The sequence below is a fragment of the Halyomorpha halys genome, unplaced genomic scaffold (genome assembly GCF_000696795.3).
Source record: "Halyomorpha halys isolate HHAL.00 unplaced genomic scaffold, Hhal_1.1 Scaffold299.1, whole genome shotgun sequence".
In the NCBI taxonomy this organism is placed as follows: Eukaryota; Metazoa; Arthropoda; class Insecta; order Hemiptera; family Pentatomidae; genus Halyomorpha; species Halyomorpha halys.
This window is the reverse complement of record NW_027107963.1, coordinates 838,531-860,898: the sequence shown is the minus strand read 5'-3', so window position 1 is coordinate 860,898 and position 22,368 is coordinate 838,531. Positions and strand designations below refer to the sequence as shown.

Genomic DNA, 22,368 nt, shown 5'->3' with positions numbered 1-22,368 from the left:
ATGCAGTTTATTTAGTATACTTTATTAGGTATGCAGTTTCATTTTTATTTTGATAAACTTCTAAAATAATAATGGTAATATATCGACTAATAACTATACTTATATTTAAATTAATTATACTATTTAAAATAGTCTATTAGTTATAACAGTTTCATTAACGTACAACATTAACAAGGCTAGAACACAATTATGAACAATTTCATGTGTAATTAATAAATTTCTTCTTTACTTCACACCAATTATATTAATAATTTCCGAATTTTCATTCCTAATTACCATTATAAAAAAAAAACATTGTATATAAATAAATAAAAATGAAACTACATAACAATGTTTAAAGTATTAAGTGATACATATATTTAAACATAGATCAATCTTTAAACAGATATACAAAAATAATCTGTATTAAAAATAATTTAAACTAGGAAACAAGAATTTTAAGGTAAAAAAGGGAAACTATAGTTGATGGTAAATGTAAGCCAAAAGGCTGTAACGTAGGAGAAAAATAAATAGCTGAGAGAATGGACATAAATAAATTTGTATTTTCAATTTATTTATTATGTTGTAAAATTCTAAATTTGATAGGATTTATTTAAATCTTGCTTTCTTATAGTTTACATATTATCCATTTTATTTCTATAGTTCATTAATTAAAAATTGGGGGGTTCCGTACCTAAAGAAAATATTAAAACATATCAAAAGTGAATTTTAAAATATTTTTTAATCCAATTTTTGTCTAATATAAAATTTGGATAAATAATTAAAATTAAATAGGTAAATTAAAATTACCATTTTGATTTATTTTATTTTATTATGAACTACGTAAAGTCTAGTTTTATTATGTTTTTAATTTCCCTTACCTTCATGAGTTTTCATGTGAGCACGAAGATTGCAAGCTAGGGCGAATTTCTTGTGACAGAGTTCGCAAGCGTGTGGCTTGTCACCTAAAAGAAATTCATTCATATGAAAATTTTACTCATGAAATTATTAAAAATATACTAATTATATATTTTTTTTTATAAACTTAGAATATTTTATTAAACAATTAGGTAAATTTATATAATAGTGCAAAAGTAAGATATTATAAATGACAACCCACATTGTGATCTTAATAACAGAATTAATTTCTAAATGTTTATTAATTGTTCTGAAGTTGTATATATTTATTATTATATAAGGACTAAATGATTATAAGAAGGTAAAATAATATAAAAAGTACGGCTGATATGATAAATTTGTGTAATGTAAAATAAATATAACTAGAATACGTTTTTGGAGTAAAGGGCGCTCTCAGTTGGAACCGTGACGTCATAGCTAAATGGTATATTCGAATTGTATAAAGAAGAAAATATTAATTTAATTCATATTTATATGAAATTAAAAAGCCATAAAAAGCTTATTGAGTGATTTACTAACGTACATAAACCATATTCAGGTATAATAATACATGATGAAGTTAAAAATAACAGAACTAAACATATTTTGCTGTAAAAATAATAAACAACGATCTCTATTTTATTTTAGATCAAAACTGTTTTTCTTTTAGTTTATTGTGTACTAATATGTAAAATCATAGTTCATAAGTAGTAGATAGCAGAGAAAAATGAATCTTAACGGTATATCCAGGTGCAATGCAATGATTATTGTACAATTAATATTAATTATATAATAAAGTTGAAATTTATTAGACCAATTTAATATAATTTACTAAATAAATCTTCGTCACCTACACAATTTAAGTATACGAATGATCTTTAAGCTTTTAATAACAAAGTGAGTTATTTTGGTTTGTTTTAACCATCTTATAGGTTTTCTTAACCCTTTATTTATTTTTATAGATTAAGGAGTGTTCTACAGTGATACATAAGACCAACACAGCCTCATGTACTTATGTATTTATTTACTATTCTATTATTGTGTATTTTTATTTATTTCGATTTTTACTCCGCTGTTTGTATAAGATAGGATTGAACTTAAACAACTGTGAACCAAGCTCTTGCCAGTATAAATCGAGTTTGCCACGTTTTTACTGAGGGTGGAGATATTTGACCCCAGCACACATGAAGGATTAAGAAATGTTTTTCAATTTTTTTTTCTCGAATCAATATTTATTTCTTGATGAAACACCGCCGACTTCCTTTATGAGTAGCTAACTCAGCCCCGGCTACTCCATTTACTGAAAACTGGACGAGACAGACAGTAGTTAGCGGAGGAGCAGGGGTGATTTGTAGGGAGGCACTAGGGAAGGTATGACGTCCCCTAATGACACCGGCCCGGTGTGAACACACAACTAGATCCTATCTCGGAGATATACTACTTAGCGGACAATGCTATCTCCGTGGCATACAGCCCATTACCATCCTGATTGACAGTCCGGTCTAAGGGCATTCTTCGGTTCTCGCTCCCTCCTATATTTTTCTTGTTTTCGTTTAGTTTTACAGTAACGAAATAATGATAAAACCAAAAAACTAGATCAAAAATGATTCAGGAATAATTAAAATATAGTTTCTAATAAAATTATTACTCAAAATAATTGCCATTTTATTGCTTATATTACCATAATTTGAACAAGAAGAAAAATAATTAATCTAATTCAAAATACCTGACAAGAAAAATAATTTTAATTAGACCTTGTGAATGAAAAGTACTCTTCCTTGTTTTAATTATTTTATTTTATTTTATTTCATTAAAACCAATAACAACGTTTAGGGGTTGCAACAGTTAATAAATATATCACAATTTCTTTTTTTTAATTAAAACATTTACCTGGTTAATTATATCTTTTAAAATTGCATTTTGTGTTCTCCTTACTTGTTTTATAATGCTAACAATAAAATATTGTAATCAGTAATATAAATATTGATTATTAAAAATACCAACATATTATAAATAAGGAGATCTGAAATGGTAAAGATAACCTGGTTTCAGGAAGGTATTTTTAATTTTTAAAATTTATATTACAGGCTACAATATGTTGTTGTTAGCATTATAAGACTGATAAGAAGAACACAAAATTTAATTTCAAAAGATAATTTAATCAGATATCTGATGATGGGGTGACAACCCCGAAACGTTATTATAGGTTTTAATGAGATAAAATTAAATTATTAAAAAAGGTAGAAGAGGAATAGAAGGTAGAAGAGGTACTATTTATTCACTAAGTATATCTCCTGAATAAATAGTACCTATAAATGGAACTCATCCAATATAACATATAACTTTATGTTTAATGTAATGTACAGAGTTTAATAATTGCAAGTAAAGATTCATATTGTTTGTTCATATTTAATCATTTATTGTCTTAGTTTATAACATTGAAAATTGTTTACTTTTAGTAAAATAGTGAAATGATGTGTGATTCCTCATTGCATATTCCGGTTCAATTGACATAATCTAAATAAATAAACAAGATAAATTGTCTAGCTTAAATTGTTTATCTAAAATAATGGTAATTAAAATAATAGAACCAATTAAAAATATTCCTTTATATTAAATAAAATTTTGCAGGGATTTAAAATTGATTTTATTGGTACGTAGTGAATAATAATGAAATGTATTAATAAATGTAAAGGAGAATTAGGCCAAAGTAAAGAAAAATTAAGTTTCTTCATGTCATCTCCTCATATCTTTAAATGTTATTTCTTATAATACGCTATTATAAAAATTTAACTTTTTTAAATTTCTATCCAATATGTATCCTACGAATAGCTTTATTTTAGTATGAAATCACTTCAGGCATGAGGAAGGAACTGAAGAATGTTGATATAAACAGACAAATAAATAAATAAAAAATTTCTTATGCTAATTTCATTTATTTTTACAATATTGCAAGACGTAAAAAATAAAAAAACACAAGATTTTTTTTTGTTAAATGAAAACCATTTAAATGCCATTTCTTACTTCTTTTTTTTAATTGAACAGTTTTCAATTTATCCTCCATCATTAAGGCCCCAGAATATTATTGAGAGAGATAAATAGGTCGTTTCTTTTTTCAGGGAAAGTAAAGAAGAAGATTGATTAAGGACAGGGAGATGTGGAAAGCTCAGAGATGCAGAAGAAGCAGCGGAGGCAGAAATACCCGTAAAGAGACAAGTTAATTAAGATAAGCCAAACCTTTTACTTTTGAGATCCTACCGAATCCACAGGCTAATAGAGATCTCTTTTAGTGGATTTGACTTTCAGAAAGCACCAGTCCTTTTTTGCTTTCGAAATCCACCATCACTTAGTCCTATAATAGCTTACAAATTAAAGACTTCTTAAACAGGCGTGGGGTATACAGGCCATGAGGAGATAGCATCGGTTCGGTCTCCGATATGGACAACTCGGAATCTTCATAATTTATCAGGTTTTTTTCGTCAGGAGTTCCGGGTACCTGCCCATTATGTTTGATATAGTAAGCTACGGTTCTGTTTACAGTAGAGAGTTTTAAAAAATATTAAAAAAAGAAGGATCATAAAGGTTATATATTACGGTCACAGGATATAAACAAGATATTCGGTATATTTAAAAAAAAAATTAGAAACGACTTTTAAGATTGCTGCTGACTGTCTACGTTTTGAATCTTATTGAATAAATTGATCTTAATTTTATATATATAGTATTCATTTTAGTAAAACTAAATATTTCAAAATTGGAACGAATATCTTTGATTATTTTTAGCACTTCTCCCGAATCACTGCTTTTTATAGACTATCGTTCGTATTCATCGTAGAACAGCTTGATTCATTTATATCGGGTGGCAAAAAAATCGTCATTAATTGGTGTTAAAAATAGAATCATTTCTACTATCCCATTCATCAGGGACGCTAAAATCTAGGATAAGGAGACTGTTTTATATATCCCTATCCCCACAAGGATGCCAAAATGTCTGGTATGCTTCAATAAGTATCCACAATACCTAGTTAATTATATCTGTTATATGATTAAATTTAGATATAATGATGAATTCGTAAAAGTAGTTAGGGATGAAATCAATCAATGATAAAATGAAATCCGCATAGTTACAAAAACTAAGCTTTCAAGTAGTTAAATATGACCTGGATAATTAGTTTTATGTTTTTTTATTTAGTAACATTTTTCTTCATGCACCAACGGTTTTACCCTTTAACTGCATCAGTTAAGGAAGCCACTTCTTTTTGTCCAACAACATATTCGAATGCAAATCGAAGGGACACATAATAGTATTTCGTAAGCCACTACAAGGGTGATCTGCTCCGTTCTCAGGCTGTCATGGCAGGAGAAAGTCCCGTGTCCAGCCAAATATAGTGAACACTGCTACAGATTTACATAGCAATTACAACAGTCCAGTCGGTAATGAGCAGGACAATAGGGAGCCGCCCTGGTTGCCCGCTCTTTCAAAAATGTATCTCCGCTTATCTGATCCTCCTGATATTGTCATGAGTTACTATTTACATATTAATTATAATTGATGACCAAGGGCCAATTAATTATGGATCAGTTAATTACTTTCAACTGATTGTGTAACAGATCTATTGTTTTCTCAAAACTAGAAACCTTCAAATTTTCACGAAATTTCTGGATGAGAATTCAAAATTCTATTGGCTATCAGTTTGAGAACCAGCTACGAATTGCGACAAATTTTGCTGTAGAGTAATTAATATTTAAAACCAATGCTCCAACAAATTACAGTAGTAACACCCTGGCATAAAGACAAATGGTTTCGGCTGTAATGGATACTACTATAATTTGGGATATAATAAGGACAATAGTATGACAACAAGTGCTATTATTAACTAGAGAGCAAACTATTAGTGACAGTGGACGGTGTAGTCTTCATAGGGACAGAAAGGGGAAGGCAATAGATCAGCGACAGTGACAAGGGGACTGATAGTGCTGGCAGCTAGCCTTGTTAGCACAACTAATAATTGGTGGTATTGTCAATCAGGCATCCATCACTCCTTCTCTATCTATCTCTATCTCTAAGCGAGAGCTTTATTGCTCTAACCCAAAGCAGCTCTGCTTTGCATCCATAGCTAACTGCTCCCATTTTGTTTCCACTTTGATCTCCCCTTTTCCTGTTCGGTGCCTCACATCACGTAATAAGATAGAGCTTGATGAGTTCTCTGATAAGTAATCCTTACTATGTCATGAGAGATTCATTAGCACCTGACGGACGGGATAATACAATAGAATTCATTTGTACATAAATAAAAGATTAATTCATAAATTGGTAAATAACATTAATACTAATATTATAAAATATTTATTATAAAAAAAAACAAAAAAAAAAATGATGATATAAAAATATAACTGGAACAGAAATAGTTTCTTTTTGGTAAGCTATTAATTTTTAACTTGTTCAAAACTATGGTCATCAACATTCCACTACGACTTCTTAAGGTACCGCAACAAGTTTGCAAACTATTGCGTATATAAGAAAAAAATATACCAAACTATAAGTATGTATTAAAAAGGTATATACCAAACTATAAGAGTATAAGAGAAAAAAATACGCAAAACTATAAATGTATACGAGAAAAAAATATTGGAATTCGGAATTTAATTGTGTATAGATTTTTTTTTTAAACCTTATCATAAGCGAGCGATTGTGGTTAAATAGTTTAAAAATAACTAATTGTTAAGTATTAAATCATACCCTTTCCTTCAAACTAAAAAAGCAATGAATATAATTTGAGCTATTAAATACTGGTTGTTCCATACCATAATGAAATTCAGGGGCTAGGTTTTTGTCGATCATAGTTGCTCATACCCTCGGGTCACCTGTTTACCGTCCATCGACCCCGTTTTACTGGTATTATTATTCTCTTTACGTATTCGATTTTTTATTTATTTATTTTTATTCATGGCTCCTCGCTGATTTGAATATTAATCCCATTCCCATAGCCGAGGTAGGTCCAGCCCGTTATTTTCAAACCGGTAACCCGTTGGGCTAAGCAGTATTGAAAGGGCTCATTAGGTCGGGAGAGTGGGGCATTAGCAGTTGAACTTAATTTGCTAAATATTTAATATTAATATTAGCATTAGGCTAGCTTTTTACGAGAAGGTCAAATGAATTAATTAATTTTCTATCCAGTTTAGAATTATATTTATGTGGCTAACAGTATCGCGTATTTTTTTTTAGACAATCACTACTTGTTTCCTTCAACACCAAAATTATTTCTCAGGGTCATAGAAATCATAGAAAAACCTTTACATTAGGAATTCATAAAATACTTTTAGAAATAAAACATTGTAATATAATTTTAAAAAAAAAAGTTTAAAACGGCCTTGAACTTTTGTTAGCAAAATTACTTGTTTTTTTAAACTCAATTTCATTTATAAAAAATTTAAAAATGTCCTTTACAAATGTGCAATATTATTTGAAAACAAATATTCTAAAAAAAGTAACTTTATTTTTACACCAGTTCGGATTAACGAGATTACACTGTACTTATAAATTAAGTGTAACCTGGAAAAGGTTTTTGAACAAAATCAGGTATTTAGCATAAGAAGAAAGACTCGTCTTTAAACTGTTTCATTCTTGGAATAAAATTTATGATTCCTTCAGCAGAATCCTTGGACCAGTATCTCATAGATAGGAGCAGAAGACACCGTTCCATTGCATAACAATTCAAACAAATAAATGGACCTGAGCCAGTAAGTGCTACCGGTCGCCATGACCTTTGCCGAGTCTTATTTATGCAGTGTCAGATTCTTGCCGGCCCTGTATTACCGCTCTTGTATTTCTCGAGCCCTCTGCCTCTCATTTAAGTATAAGGAGAGAGAACTAGGGAATCTTGAAATAATAAACTTGCTCTACACTTGTATGTGCAGACATCTGGTTTATATATCCTTCTGAAGTTTGCACGCTAATTTTATCATAATTAGAAGTCATTTTGAGGTAGAAATAACGCATCTTTTGAGGCAATATAGATGAATTCTATATTCATTATTCTGAAAGGTTCCCTGTTAATGACAACATTGCTCAGACTTTGAGTACGCTTGGCCGGCAAAACATTTAAAAAAGGTAACTTGTTGGCACTGATTTTTATTAACGTAAATATATATACGTTGATATCAAGACGTTGGGTAATCTAACAAACCAAGAGAATGAATCAGAATTATAAAAGAAGGTACAGAGGAGGGTTCACGAATAGAGATGAATAAAGAATTCCACAAAATGGTAGCACGAATAAATGAATAACAAAGAAGCTAATATGAATCGATTTGAGATCAAGAATAATTCCTTTGTGCCATCGGGGAAAAAAAGAAGATTAATCCACTTCAACTCATAGTCTTTATATTAATAATAATAATATAATGTGTATATAATAATAATACACCTCATGAACGGTTATAGATTCAGTACTTTGTAAGGAAGCACTATTTTTAGAACAACGGCTGTACATGGAGGTGATTTCTTCAAGATCACACCCAACCCCTAGATTTTTCCCGAATTAAGGGTACTTACTTTATGAGGCTGGGTGGACCTCGGGAGGGGTCCATAACAAACAGGGTTGACTGACGGCTATAGTGAAACAAAAATAATTACCTGCCCAGTCGGATTCGAAACAAGGTCCTTGGAGTTAGTTGCATTGTACCTTCTTATAGTGCCACAGCGCTCCCCATAATCATTATACAAACAAATAATTAGTTTTAATCCTGACATGTAATTGAGGTTTTGGAAAATTCGTAGATCTTTCTCTCAACCTCAATGATTCCATAGCGTTTAATTTTCTTGAAATTTATAACTATATTAAACAAATATTCAATTAAAGATGTGAGTTATATTACAATGGCATGATACAGTCTTGTGGAAAATCTACCCATTAGTAGTACTCCAATAATCATATCTTCTTTCAGACGTCTAGAAGGATTAACAGGAATTGAAGAGGAAAAAAGGTTAGAAACAAGTGGGTTTGGATGGTTAAAGAGTTTATCATTAAAGGATTGATCGGAAACATATCAAAACTAAAGATTGATTTGTATGTTTTTATTTATGATAAATACGAGAGGTAATCAATGGTTTCAGAGGAGTCCCAAAACTAAATTCGGTAAGACCCATAGCGTTTTAGAAACACAATTTTTAATTTGTTTGCTACACTAGATAACTAATAACACGTCAACGGCTCGAAAACATTGGCCATTAAGTCGCCATGGACCAAGTTACTGGAGCCCTCAGCTGACAATTTAACTAAGTTCTCTAACAATATAAAGTTGGAAAATAAACAAGACTCCAAACAAAAACAAAATAATACCGAGGCTAATAATGTAAGAAGAGATGGCGTTGACATTTTGTAGGCTACACGCTGGCCCTATAAAACTGTTACCGATAGTTTATTATAGCCAGCTTCCTTGAAATCGCTTTTTTCTTATTTAAATAAAGGCTTCAACTCTTCTGATGATTACCTTGTCCCTTTTATGTCCGACTCCGTCCCTCCTAGTAGTTATTACTTGCTTCTGTTTTATCAGCGTCAAACAGAATCTGAATAAATGTATCTGAAACACAGTAGTAGGAAAGAATAGTTAGCTGTAAAGCGTTCTCTCCACTTCACATATTCAACTCTCTGCTGGAAGTATACAGAGAACATGAAGAATTCCATTGACGGCGAAACTGCTCCGGATGCAGGAGCACATAGAGGGGGCTGGCGACAGAATTAAAAAAAAAATCCTTTGATTATGCTACTAGTAGAGATTGAACACTAATGAGAGAGTGACTCGCTATTGTTTCAGTGAGGGGGACTCAATGAGGTAGCCGTTCTGTAATGAGCAGGTCAAAACCTGAATGGAGGCCGCATGATAGATTGCCCGGTCCAGGCATCCCTGTCATTAAAATTGAAAATATCTTCTTTTAATTTACTTATTTGCTTATGCTGAGTTCTACTAATCGTTTTCATTTTTTCTATGAGAGTTTTTTACAAGTTTCCCCCAATAGAGGAGAATTGTGATAGTAATGTAGAACCTCGTTTTGGTTTTTCGTGAATATAGCTCTACAATTGGTTTTAATATAAATCCACAGCCCAGGCGGATTCCCAAAACTATGTTGAAAACTACGTTTAAGGCAAATGTCAAAGTTGGGTTATAGTCGATAATATGAACCCTCTTTGTGGACCTCTGAAGTACAAATAAATAATCCCTCAAAAAAGCAAAACAAAACACAAAGACTACCATACAGGATTATTTTCTTCGATTACATTTTTTTTAATCGAACAGAAAAAACATAACTTTTCATAGTGAAATGTTGAACTTTAAATTTTAAAGTTATATAAAGTATATATGGAGTTATTTAAACATAGATATAAAGAATAGAGTAGAGAAAAATTTACAAAGGGACAAAGAAATTTAAAAAAATAAATAAAAACAATTAATCCAACATAGTTACAAAAAAAGTAATAGTAACAATGTTTAGTTTATATTTATTTATTATAGAAGAAAAAATGTTATCTCTGTTAATTAATATATATAATCATGTCATACCTAATAAGACTGATAAGTATCAGTGTATTGCAGCAACCTAATATATATGGGCAACATTGATGGTTAAGTATAACATTCCTCGCTTAAAATAATGCAAGAATTCCAGTTTGAAAGTACATTATCAACATCGCCATTTTGGAGAAATGGTATTATTACGAATCTCAATGAGGAGAAAATAAAAAATTCATTCTTCTAACTAAAACTTGGAGCAGAATTATATAGGAGAAAATATTGTTTCTTCGCAAATCGCAAGTGACTATAACAAGTACGGGACTCGTATGAGACTCCTCGAAAACGGATGGATAGCAGTATTGAATAATCGAGGAGGAAAAAGAACCGTGTTTTACTAGTAAAGGAAGATGGAGAATAAGAATGAGATGAAAAGATTGGAGCGGAGACAGGGACCTGGTTATATGCAAATTAGGTTGGGAGGAATAGGGAAGAGTGTAGAGTGGAAGGGAGAGACCGGGATAATTACAAGTTAATCTGTGCGGCCATCCGGCATTAGGATTCAGCTCATGTCCTAAATTATATAGCGCTTAGTCGGAGCTAGATCATATTTATAGCGGCTTCCAGTGCTCCCTATCGGCGTTCATCGTGCCCCCGGCTGGTTGCGCCACATAGTGCCAACGGTAGCTATTGTTTGATTAAGAAATACCTTCGATGAGGATGGCAGTTGAAACCTTATGTATCACAAATTTAGTCTAATGGTGATAACCTAGATTACAAATAAATAACTGTATAACCCAGTATGAATAATATAAAACCCTGAATCTTATAATTACTGGTACTGGTAGTGGTAGTGGTAATTTTTGCCAAACCCCGACGACTGCCTAGGTTGCCGCCGCGTACTAACCAAGGTGGGAGTGTCAAGATTCATTCTTCGGGACCGCCGAAAAATGAATGTTTAGCTGCCCCAGGTGGGAATCAGTAGAATATATCATTCGATATTGGGCTTCGAAAAATCAGGTAGTTGAGCGTGTATGATACTACATTGCCTTGTACAACCGTTGGTCAAGAAAGAGTACGTCTAAAATAAGTAGCCAGTTAACCCAATAATAGTACTGCTATTTTAAGTAAATAATTTTTTATTGCAATTAATATAACATATTGTATATAAATTAGGATTAAAGCAATTAACCAACTAAATTTTTACTATTAAATTATTCATTTATATTGAATTTCAAATTATTAGGTTTAAGTCTTTCAAGTTAAACAAGTTTGTTTCACATAATTTCTTCTAAATTATTACGGTGAAATTTGTGAAGTAGTACTTTCTCAACTATCTATTAAGAAGTAATATAGCCATAATAAAAAGTTTTATTACTTTATTTACAAGCTTTAAGGATTTGCATCTTTGCAACAAAATACTACCGAAAGAAAATCGGTAGGAGCTCTTAATAATGATAAATTATTATACTTATAATAACAGTAATACGTAATAAAAATAGCACTTTGTATAAGCCACGTCTGATACATATCGCAAATAAAGAAAGGGGCTATTATGTATGTAATTTTCAGAAGAGAAAGGTAGCCGGCGGATATGAGAGATTTGCATTCGATTCTGCAGGCCGCGCGTTACTTTATACAAAGGAGAATGTTTAAACATATAATATGTATGTAGGGCATGACAAATAATCTCTTTTCTCTTTTGAAAATTTAAAATAATTGAATAAATCATACGAATTTGTTTTCATATTACAAGTCACAACTGTTTATCTCTTTCATTCTTGAATATTATTATTCCTTCTGAAGGAGTAGAAGAAATGGAGGCCCCGGTAGCTACAAGAAGATGGTCCGGAAGAAGAGATGAGAAGTTATTATTAGTGGAAGCGAGAGAGAGACCACTGGCTACGGAAGCCATCCATCAACCTCTCTCTCCTTCAGTTACAATTTAATTCATCCTTTGTATTTTCAAATAAAACGAGTCGGGCTTCTGAGTCACTGGTTCGAAGTTCAATCTTTGTTTCTTTCTATCTTTTAACAACTGTTTGACTAAATGGTCACACTGTAGTTTTTATTTTATTTTATTTTTTTTTTTAATTGACATATAATAATAATTTGAATACCGAATTTATACAAGTTCATAAATTTAAATAGTGCGATTTTTTTTAGGATTAGTAATGTTTTTTTATAGCAACACTAAAAATGTTGATTTTTTGGAAACCACTGTTGATTGGTATATCAGAGCGCATTTAAAGTAAAACAATGCAAGGTGGTGAAAATTAAAGTGTTGGTACATTTAAGTGATTTAAAATTCTATCAAAGATTTCTTAATAGTAAAATAAATAATATTTTTTGTTTTAATGCTAACGCGTTGAAGATAACAAAAAAACATGTGGATCTGAAATAAATTTAGTTTAGTGCATACTTTTTTCTACTTTAGACTGAAACTCGATTTTACACTTATGATTTTTTAAAAATGTATTTCTTGTTATGCCAAATGGGTGTAAACAAAAAGCGACAATTATGGATAGGGATTTTTCTTTTTTTAAAGATTCTGAAACACTTAAGTTTTCTGTTTATTTTTTACTCCAAAAATAATTGACTTATATAATAATAATTTGGATGCCAGATTAATAAATTTAAATAATATAATTTTTTGGGTTGTAATTTTTTTTTTTATTTATACAGCACCACTATAAAATCTTGATTTTTTTTTCTTCTGCCTTAAGTCTGTTTTAAACCACTTAGTTTCGTGTTTAAATTATTTTTAAAACGTGTAATTCATTATTCAAAATTGTCTTTAAAGAAAACAATAAAATTAAAAGTTCTAATTTTCATCAGAATAGTGAGTGGAAAGGCCAGTACCTACAAATTATACGATCTTTTTGGAGTACACAGGATCGGAAAGAAAATGCTCAATTAAAAAATAGGTTTAACTTCAATGTATGATCTATGAGTAACAGGTTAATGATATTCACTCTTGTTGGGATAAAAAAGATTCGGGGCATCTATCTGGAGCTAAAACGATTTGCGACGTAATAATCCTTAGTGTGGTCGAACATGTAAGAACATTAGAAAAAACAGCGCAAAGTAAATTCTGGAATGCACTGTATATTTGTTATTTTAATTTTAGTAGTATTTTGAGAAAGTGGAATCCATCTACGGCACTTCTGGTATACGTTTGAGGTACCCAGTTTGGGAACCAGTGTTATATAGAAAGGCTAAGATGTTAAGAATTGCTATTCACTATTCCAAAAAACACAAAATAATATTTGCTTAGGCGGTGTTATTATTTACGTAAATACTTGTAGACTGGATCTAATTTATTCCTGTGAACGAATGTTTCTATTATATTAAACTTAATGATATTCCGATCTGATATATACGTAGGTACATTGTTCTGCTTTACAAAAACATTAAGAAGAGGAAAAAAATATAAGGCATAGTATTGTTAATTCGACGAGAGACCAAAGAGGTTAGATCCGAAACCGTGAGAATGTAGAAGCCCGAAAGAGACTGTGACTTAATGCCTCTTTGCATACTGCTACTCCTACCTCTCCTTTTTGTTCGGAAGCGACTACCGCGATACCCTCTAGTGCCGCTAAAGTGTTCCTTGATAAAGGAGTAGAGTGCCACCTCAATACAGATTACTACATCACCGCCTCTTCTACATCACACCGCCTTCCTCAACTCGCTTTGGATGAGCTCTCTCAGTTCTATGTTAGGGGGGAGAGGCTTTTAAAGATAGCCGTGGTATTCCTTTTGGAACAATATGGTCCCACCGCCTTACTATTCTTCTTTTTTCAAGACCTTATGCTTGTTTATGTGGCTGATAATTAAAGAGGATTTTTTTAGAACCAGCCTTAGAGTTCAGTTTCTGGGAAAATATGTCAATAACAATAACATTTTTTTTTTAAATTTGTTAAGGCCAAATATTTAAATATAACAGTGGTTGAGCCCCTCCCTCTTCTTCAGCATCTATTATTTAACATTAAATTTTTAATATTTTTTTCCAGACAGATTGGACTCAATAAATAGTATTTCTAATTGTTCAATAGAATAAAACAAACCAAAAACTCAATTATATACAAACAAAGCACACAGCCCTAAGTAACTCTATATTAAACAATTACAACCGTGCCATAACGATCGGCAGAGCCAAGATATTAGGAAAAGAAAAAAATTCAATCAATAGAAAAATAAAATAAAATTTGAAAAAATAATTAGTCGGTAATTGTGAAATTATGATAAAAACCACCCATAGCCAACTGAAAGAATAGGATTTTGAAAATAAACGATCCATGTACTTTATTTTTTCTTTCTGTAATTATGTTCTGCATCACTTTGAATTTAATTGCTTAAAACATCTGCTAACTATTAAAACTTTTACAAATTATGCCCCATAATGTAGAGTTGTAGCCAACTCTATTTATATGCTATTTATTCCCAGGATTAATTAATAAAATAATAAGTAATATTTTTTATTGACTAGAATTAAATAATGTAATGAATTATATATATGTTTATACTCAAGTATTATTTTTAAAAAAATTCAAATTATGTTTGAATAATGATATGAGTTTTTAGAAAAATGCATTAGCTTTGGTAAGAAGTAATAAAAAGAAAATTAAATATTTGATGGTTAAGGTTTTGTTTATTAGATACAGTAAAAAAAAAAATACTAACTTCTGACTTTAACAAAAAAAAACAAAAAAAAAAACGGAAAAATATTCATAAATTTAATTTTTTATCTTGGAGCTCTTTGAGTATTTATGTATATCAGAGGGATTGATGCGATATTGGAAATACTAAAAAAACAGTGCCTAATGTATGTCAATTATTTTACCGAATTAAACCAGTATATAATAAATAAATTCACTTTTATATAAATGAAAGATCATTGGGGCAGTCTTGCTTTAAAATACTTTTTGGAAGTGAGAAGAGAAGACTGGTCCACCGGCGAGGAGAGGAATGCAGCGCCCAGCGAGGCCCGGTTTTTACCGTCTCTTGGATTATAATTCCAGGCTTCGGTCCTCCGGCAACTGACCTCTTCATCAGTCCCCTGTCGGGTCCTATGTGTCGCTCGGCTGTCGGGGGGTTCATCCGGCAAGGATCACGAATATATGAGGATAACGGAACTTTATAATGAAACAATTTTAGTTAGGAAATGTCCCTAACACTCAAGTACATAGCTGCGAAAATTCCTTGAGAAAATACGACAGAAAAGTTTAAAAGACTTATTATTAATGTTTCAGATCATAATCACTAATTTTTCATTAGTTCTAAAATAATTTCTAAGCAGTACAAATCAAAGAGCTCTTGCAAAAAAGTCCAAAGCTGACATTTCAACAAATGTTTCATATATAAGAAAAAGAAGTTTTGCCTTTGACAAATTTAATATATTTTCATTTTTTGTGCATAAGTGATTTCGTTATCGTAATGGTATGGCAGTCAACCATCCTGGCTGGAGGAAATTTTTTCCGCCTCCTTATTTAGGTATTTCAATTTAAAACTGAAATATACATTAATTCTAAAGAACTTTTTGGCAAGAACAATCATATTTATCGAGTATTGTAAAGGTTACAAATCGAAAAGAATTTTCCACATCAGATAAAGAACAAAATATACTCTCATGAATACTATTATAGGTTCGCCCCAAAGTTTGGTACTCAGAAACCAGTCGGCCGGCTCATTTAGACAAATTTGTACCCTCGGAAACAAAATACTGTTGTTATCACATGTTAAATTGTCAACAGAACCACGGCATTCATCTTTATGACTAATCCACCTGTCGTTCCTCTACAAGCGAATAATTCGAAATGTAAACATACCTCTGTCGGGAACGGAATGCACAAAACAACATCATATTTCTTAAAGGAGGGAAATATTAAGTCTTGACAGATATGCTGCCGATGGTCGTCATAAATTGCGGACACTGCTGGACACCGGGCGGAGAATGCTGCCCCATAAAGCATAACAAATGTAGGATGCCGTAGCTGGACCAACTTGAGGTATTACTTATTTCAAAATAGGTAAAGGAAATTAACAAATCCGCAACGCCCCAGTTGTTGGCCTAATGGATAGATTATACTATCATATATCATATTTCTGGGCCCGGTTGCGGTTTCAACATTCAATCATTCCAGTTTGGCCGAGGGTAATGGCGGGTTCCGGGGAAAGCATTAATCCGTTCCGTTTTGACAAGTCGTGACCGCGGCCTCATCTAAATCAGCTGCTACCGGCAATCAGTCCGCTGCTTCTTCCGCTCTCATTCTCTTCGGGGAGGGTCTCCAGGGAATAGCCGTCTGGAATTATATTCCTTACTTAAATCGGAAATCGAGGCGATGGAGCCACAGGGCAACCTGGGTACGACATACAGTAGTTGGTAGATGTCGATTGGTCCACAGACCATGATGGGTCTCTCAGACATTTCATATTCTCAAAAATTGTTTTATGTATTTTATTTTAATTAAGTTAAGTGGAATTGAAATAAAAGAAAATGCAAAATGCCTTATGAAAGAAATCTTGGGTAAGATCAGTATTATAAGATGAGTATTCAACTTTAACAGCATAGGTACGTACCGTCGTTTTTCGTATATCAAAATGCAATTTCTCTACTAAATTATTTAAAGTTAAAGAGAAATCGAACCAATATAATATATTAATATTAATTTGGTAAGTGTTGTACAGTAATAATTAGATTTATTATGTTAAATTAGAGAAGTTGTCATAAAGAACCTCAAGAAGGAATTGGACTGCTTACTGACCCCTGATCAACTGAGATAAAAACAAAATCGATTTTACAACTCAATTTTCGGCCCAACCGTAATATCCATCTTTAGGCTAGAGCTATAAGAAAAAATTCCGGTTAAATTTAAAAGTTTAGTTGACTTATATACAATCCTTAAAAGAAATAATATATGTACAGTGAAATAAATCACTAAATCTTTTATTATATCCGATGCATAAAATTGAATAATCAATAGGATTCAGCATCACTAGCATAGACCCTTTGGTTTTTATCACGAAATGATAAAAGAATTATATATAATTTGTACATTGAAAAAAAAGTTGATTGGTACTTTATTGCGTATGTGGTTTCAATTATAAATTTTAAATATTAAATTTGCGCTTCATATGGTTATGGAAATCCAAGAAAGTAGTGCAATTGTCCGATTTTCAAAAATGTTTTTTCAAATTCGCTGACTCAGATGTAAAAATCTTAGAAATAAAATTTTATATTTTCTAAACATTTTTTAAATAAAATTTTACTTTTTCTAAACATTTTAGGGGTAAAATTTCATTTTTTCAGTACTATTTATGTTTTGGATTATTGCGGTAATATGCTTTACAATTACTTAACTCTATGGTTGTTATCAATTTCTGTAATGAACCAAAAATATTTTGACTGGGCCATCATTATCATACACCTCTATGACTACCATTTTTGTTTCTCCTTATCTAATCTTTTAAAGACTATTTTAATATGATATGAAGTTCCAATTTCTGATAATTAAATTAGAATGGTCATGAAATTGGATTGTAACTCCAGTTGAGGTAAGCTACGAGGTATATGGAGCAGAGGAAGACGGTACAAAACAGAAGTAGATGAGAACAGTAGAGCAGGTAAGGTAGAGTCATTACCGTGCGGCATCTTTGATCTATACACAACCAGGCCAATATATTTCACTTCGGCTTCTTCTTCTTCTTCTCTTATTTTATTTTTTTTACTCTTTACCTTCCTTGTTTTGTTTAGGTGTTTATACAAAACATATCAAGTGGAGAACAAAACAAGCCGCTCCAAATCTACTAAATAACACACTTATATTCAACTATTCCAGAACTCCGTTACGGCTGGCATCTTGAGAAACTCCTGTACAGGAAGGAGGCCAGCATATCATTTTAAAATATAAATGTCCTACATGTTGCATGCATATTACACTATTAGACTTCTTTGACTACACCAGAACATGATATCTATATACATTTTGATTCTATCAATCATCAATCTCCCGGTTTTATTTATAACATTGTGCCGAACATTTTTTTAAAAGATATGAAGATTAAATTTTTTCTATATAAGTAATAAATAAGTAACTATTTATTAAAAAATTTAATTTGAATATCCATACCATTGGTCCATGAATGGTAGATTCAAAAGTTAGAAAGCTTTTACATATCCAACTATAGAAAATAAATTTTGTATATATATAAAATATTTTAACAAAGAATTTTTTTAAAAGATACCCAAAACATGAGTGCAGCAAACTTCCATTCCAATGTCTAAGCCTGACTGAATAAAACAACTCACTTCAAACAAAACTCTCACTTTATATATATGATTGAACCGGCGGCCACATTCTTGTGAATTACGGGAGACTACTCTTTAAATTTTGTTCACTTTTTTTAACGCTCAATTTATATCTAAGCAGCCTTTTCAATAAACTAGGGAGTTTTTGGAACAAGATACACCAAGTTTCAATGTTGATACATTTATTTCAAAATGGCTGAAACTTTGTAAAAGGCTAGTGGCAATAATATTTACAAAATAAATTTTTTAAAATATTTCTTACAGCCTAAAGAAAGTCTTTTAGTAACTCAAAAAATATTAGAATTATTTTTTTCTCCCAGAAATGAGACATTTACTCACAATAGACCGAAGACTAGAACTGTCGTTAAAAAAATATTTTGACCGGCATACGTGTAAAGTTCTGAACCCTACCTAATCAGCAATGTTTGGTCCTCCATTCGGTATTGATGGCAAAGGCTTTAGGCTATTGTAGATGAATTCTGTCTAAAAACCACGGATTTAGCTTTATTTGAGATGTGCTGTTGTGTGTGTGTGGATCAACAAAATATCGAAGGATCCGGTGACTTCATAACAGTTATAGGAACGTATACTTAATTAAATAAATGGGACCCTTTATTCCCCATAAAGGGGATTCGTTCTACTTTTTTGATGACTTTCTGCATCAGGATACCGCTAAAGACCCCCAGACTATCACTGAGATTGGCAGGATGTATTGTGAAGGATATTTCACGGAGTCCATTATCCTACTCACCTATAAATCAGGATTCCCGGACTGATTTGCCGACAATGGCCTCGAGGATGGCCCCCCTATTGTTCTCCAGTGGGCCGCTGGAGGATGATGAGGGCTCCTCGCCCAATATAAAAACGTTAACTGGTTTATGGGTAAGGAGCCAATGCCTCCTGCCGTTTGATCCTTCCACGATAAAGTTAAACGATGACGTTTACAACCTGTCACCCAAAACTGGATTAGCCATCGACCTCTTCTTATTATGGTCCACGAGCTCCAAATTCCTTTTTTTCATCATGCCCTCCTAAGCGGGATATTGGACCCCTTGGTAGATCCTCTTCAGAATTAGTTACTCTTATGTAAATAGCTGGTTCTAATCTCTTTTGGAAAACAATCTTGACCTCTGACTGGCATTCGCTTTGTAGATATTAAAAAAAAAAATCATTTTCCTGTATGTTAGATTAAAAAAAACTTGGTTAATGTACCTACTATATTTGATTAATAAAAATTTCTCTCAAGCAGGTATTGTTAAGGTATACAATTTTAAGGAAATTTGAGATAAACAACTTAAACTTGAGAAATTAAAAAAGTTTGTCTTAAACCAAAATCCTTCAGTAATGGATATAAAAAAAAATTAACGGTTAATCTACTCTTTTCCTATATAAGGTAAACGTATCAATAGGATCAGTTAAATGGTAACGGATCAAATAGTCCGTGTTTAAACCACACCACTGAATCGGTGGAAGGAGGGTCTCACAATCCTGGGCCTATCCACCAGGGAATAAAGAATATATAACCAGCTCCCTCAGCCAGCCTAGCACGGAACTTGAGAACTTAAGACCAAGGAGATAGGAGTTCCTTACCGATAATATTTTAATAACTTTTTTACAAATTTTAGTTTTAAGAGCTCACAAAAACTTTATGTAACCTTGAATCAATAAGAACAAAGAACTGTATACCTAACTAAGGGCTCTATTAAATTAGCTTTGTTCCAGAGATGTATGAATTTCATTCATGTCTATATTACAGTTCATTTTTTCTTCAAGCTGGTTCGATGATCGCAAATATTTTTGATAATTGTGAATTTACCAAATTAAGTATGGATATAATCTTGAGAACTTTGTTTGTAGTAAATGAATATGAAATACTCAAAACGAAAACAGCCGTTAAGAATGAATTTCTTTTTTAAATTTTGATTACAGACTAAGTTGATAGCAAAATTCTATAATCGAATCACCGTGTGATAACTCGATCTAAACCATTAAAACGATCCGATATCATTTTCGATTCCGGAAGTGGAACCAAAAAATACGAATCATCACGCCCCACGGCCGCTCAGGATTTCCTTCGTAATTGCTTAATATGAGATTAATAAGTTACGGAACGTTTTCTTTTATTTTTTAAATAACAGGTTATCGTTGGAACCTGTTCCAAGAAGAGAGATAAGGACTAGGAGATATAAGAGGGACCAGACCGTGAATTACACACTAGATTGTAGTGGTCCCGTGCTGTAATTTTTCAGAGCTGGCTGAGGATCGGCAGAACGGGAGGATGTGATGTATCGTAGCTGAGGAGGTTTGACTAGCAGTTCACTCCTGATAAATAACCATTTTCAACCGCTAATTTGTTAGCTCCTCTGAGCAGAATTAGTCCTGCTATAAATAAAAAATATTTTCACCGCCGGGACCGGATTCCGTTCGTCCGTCCATTCTTGAAAAAAACGGTCGAGTAATGAATTTATTATGCCGTTGGAAGCTGAGTTCTGTTGGTTTTCGGAAAAAAAAAACGTATATCAGATTCGGGGATCGCATTACCCCGTGTTTGCAACCTTTCAAATCAGAAAAAAAATGTACATAATATAATATCAAAAGTATAATGTTTTCTTTCCAGCCTGCTTTTTAAATATGAAAATAATTTTTACTTCTCCGACTCATAAACTTAAAGTAGAAATGAAAGTATATCTTAAAAATATTCTCGGTACAGAGGTATGGATGGTACCATTATTCAAATCTCCAAAGTATTTTAAGAATATATATACACAGTAATCCATATATTGAATCTTTATTATGTGACAAGCAACTCTTGCCAAAAATAAAAAAACAAGGTAACATTTACAACTTTGTAAAAATAATTTCTCCTTATATATTTTAATTTAAAAATATTTTTCCTGCTGTTCATATCCCATAAAAGTGATACAGAATTCCATTAAAAAAAAAAAAAATAAAATAAAGGAAAAAGTTTATTTTATTTTGTAATCAATTCTTTCCAAGAGGAGAGTTAAAAAAAATTATCTTATAAATTTTACTCCCTCAAGTAATACGTTTTAGGACTGCCAGTGCCATATTTCACACTGGTTTAAGATTTTCCCACGCTGAATCTGGCACTGAGAAATTAATTCAGCTGTGGTAAAGAATTAAGTTACAATACAACTCAACAAAAAAAAAACATATAATATATATTTTTTAAATTTAGTGCATATTAAGAACGTTTTTGATATTTTTGTTTATCGTTTTGATCTTTATACTTTCTTAATACTGTATTTTTAATATTATTTTCTCACTGCTACATCCAGTATTCAAAATATTCAGTAATTTGTATATGTTAATAAACCAGAAGTATTCAATCAAAAGTTAGTAGGTATATCCACTTTATAAATGTAAAGGTTTTTTTTTTGACAAATTAAAAATGTACATCCAAAAATTATTCAAAACTGAAATATCTTGTCAAAACATCTTTAAAAACATTTTCAACTTATTTGTTTGGTCAACTTATTTATTTGGACAGCCCTGATGAAGCCCTGCAAAGTGGGGCGAAACGTTGGAAAATAAATAGTTGTAAACTATTTTTGTTTCACTATTGACCGCAACCCTGACCATCTCCCTATATAAAAACATTTTCAAAAAAAAAAAATAAAACCCCATAAAAATTTTCCATAAATATATATATT

At 31.5% G+C, this 22,368-nt stretch overlaps 1 protein-coding gene across 1 annotated transcript in view; it reads right to left on the bottom strand.

Moving 5' to 3' along the window:
- LOC106680938 (zinc finger protein 391) overlaps positions 1 to 22,368 on the bottom strand; it is a 204,513-nt gene that overhangs the window by 3,975 nt on the left and 178,170 nt on the right. Inside the window, exon 7 of the mRNA XM_014420980.2 lies at positions 861 to 944. Within this exon, the coding sequence (XP_014276466.1) occupies positions 861 to 944 (84 nt within the window). The remainder of the gene's footprint in view (positions 1 to 860; positions 945 to 22,368) is intronic.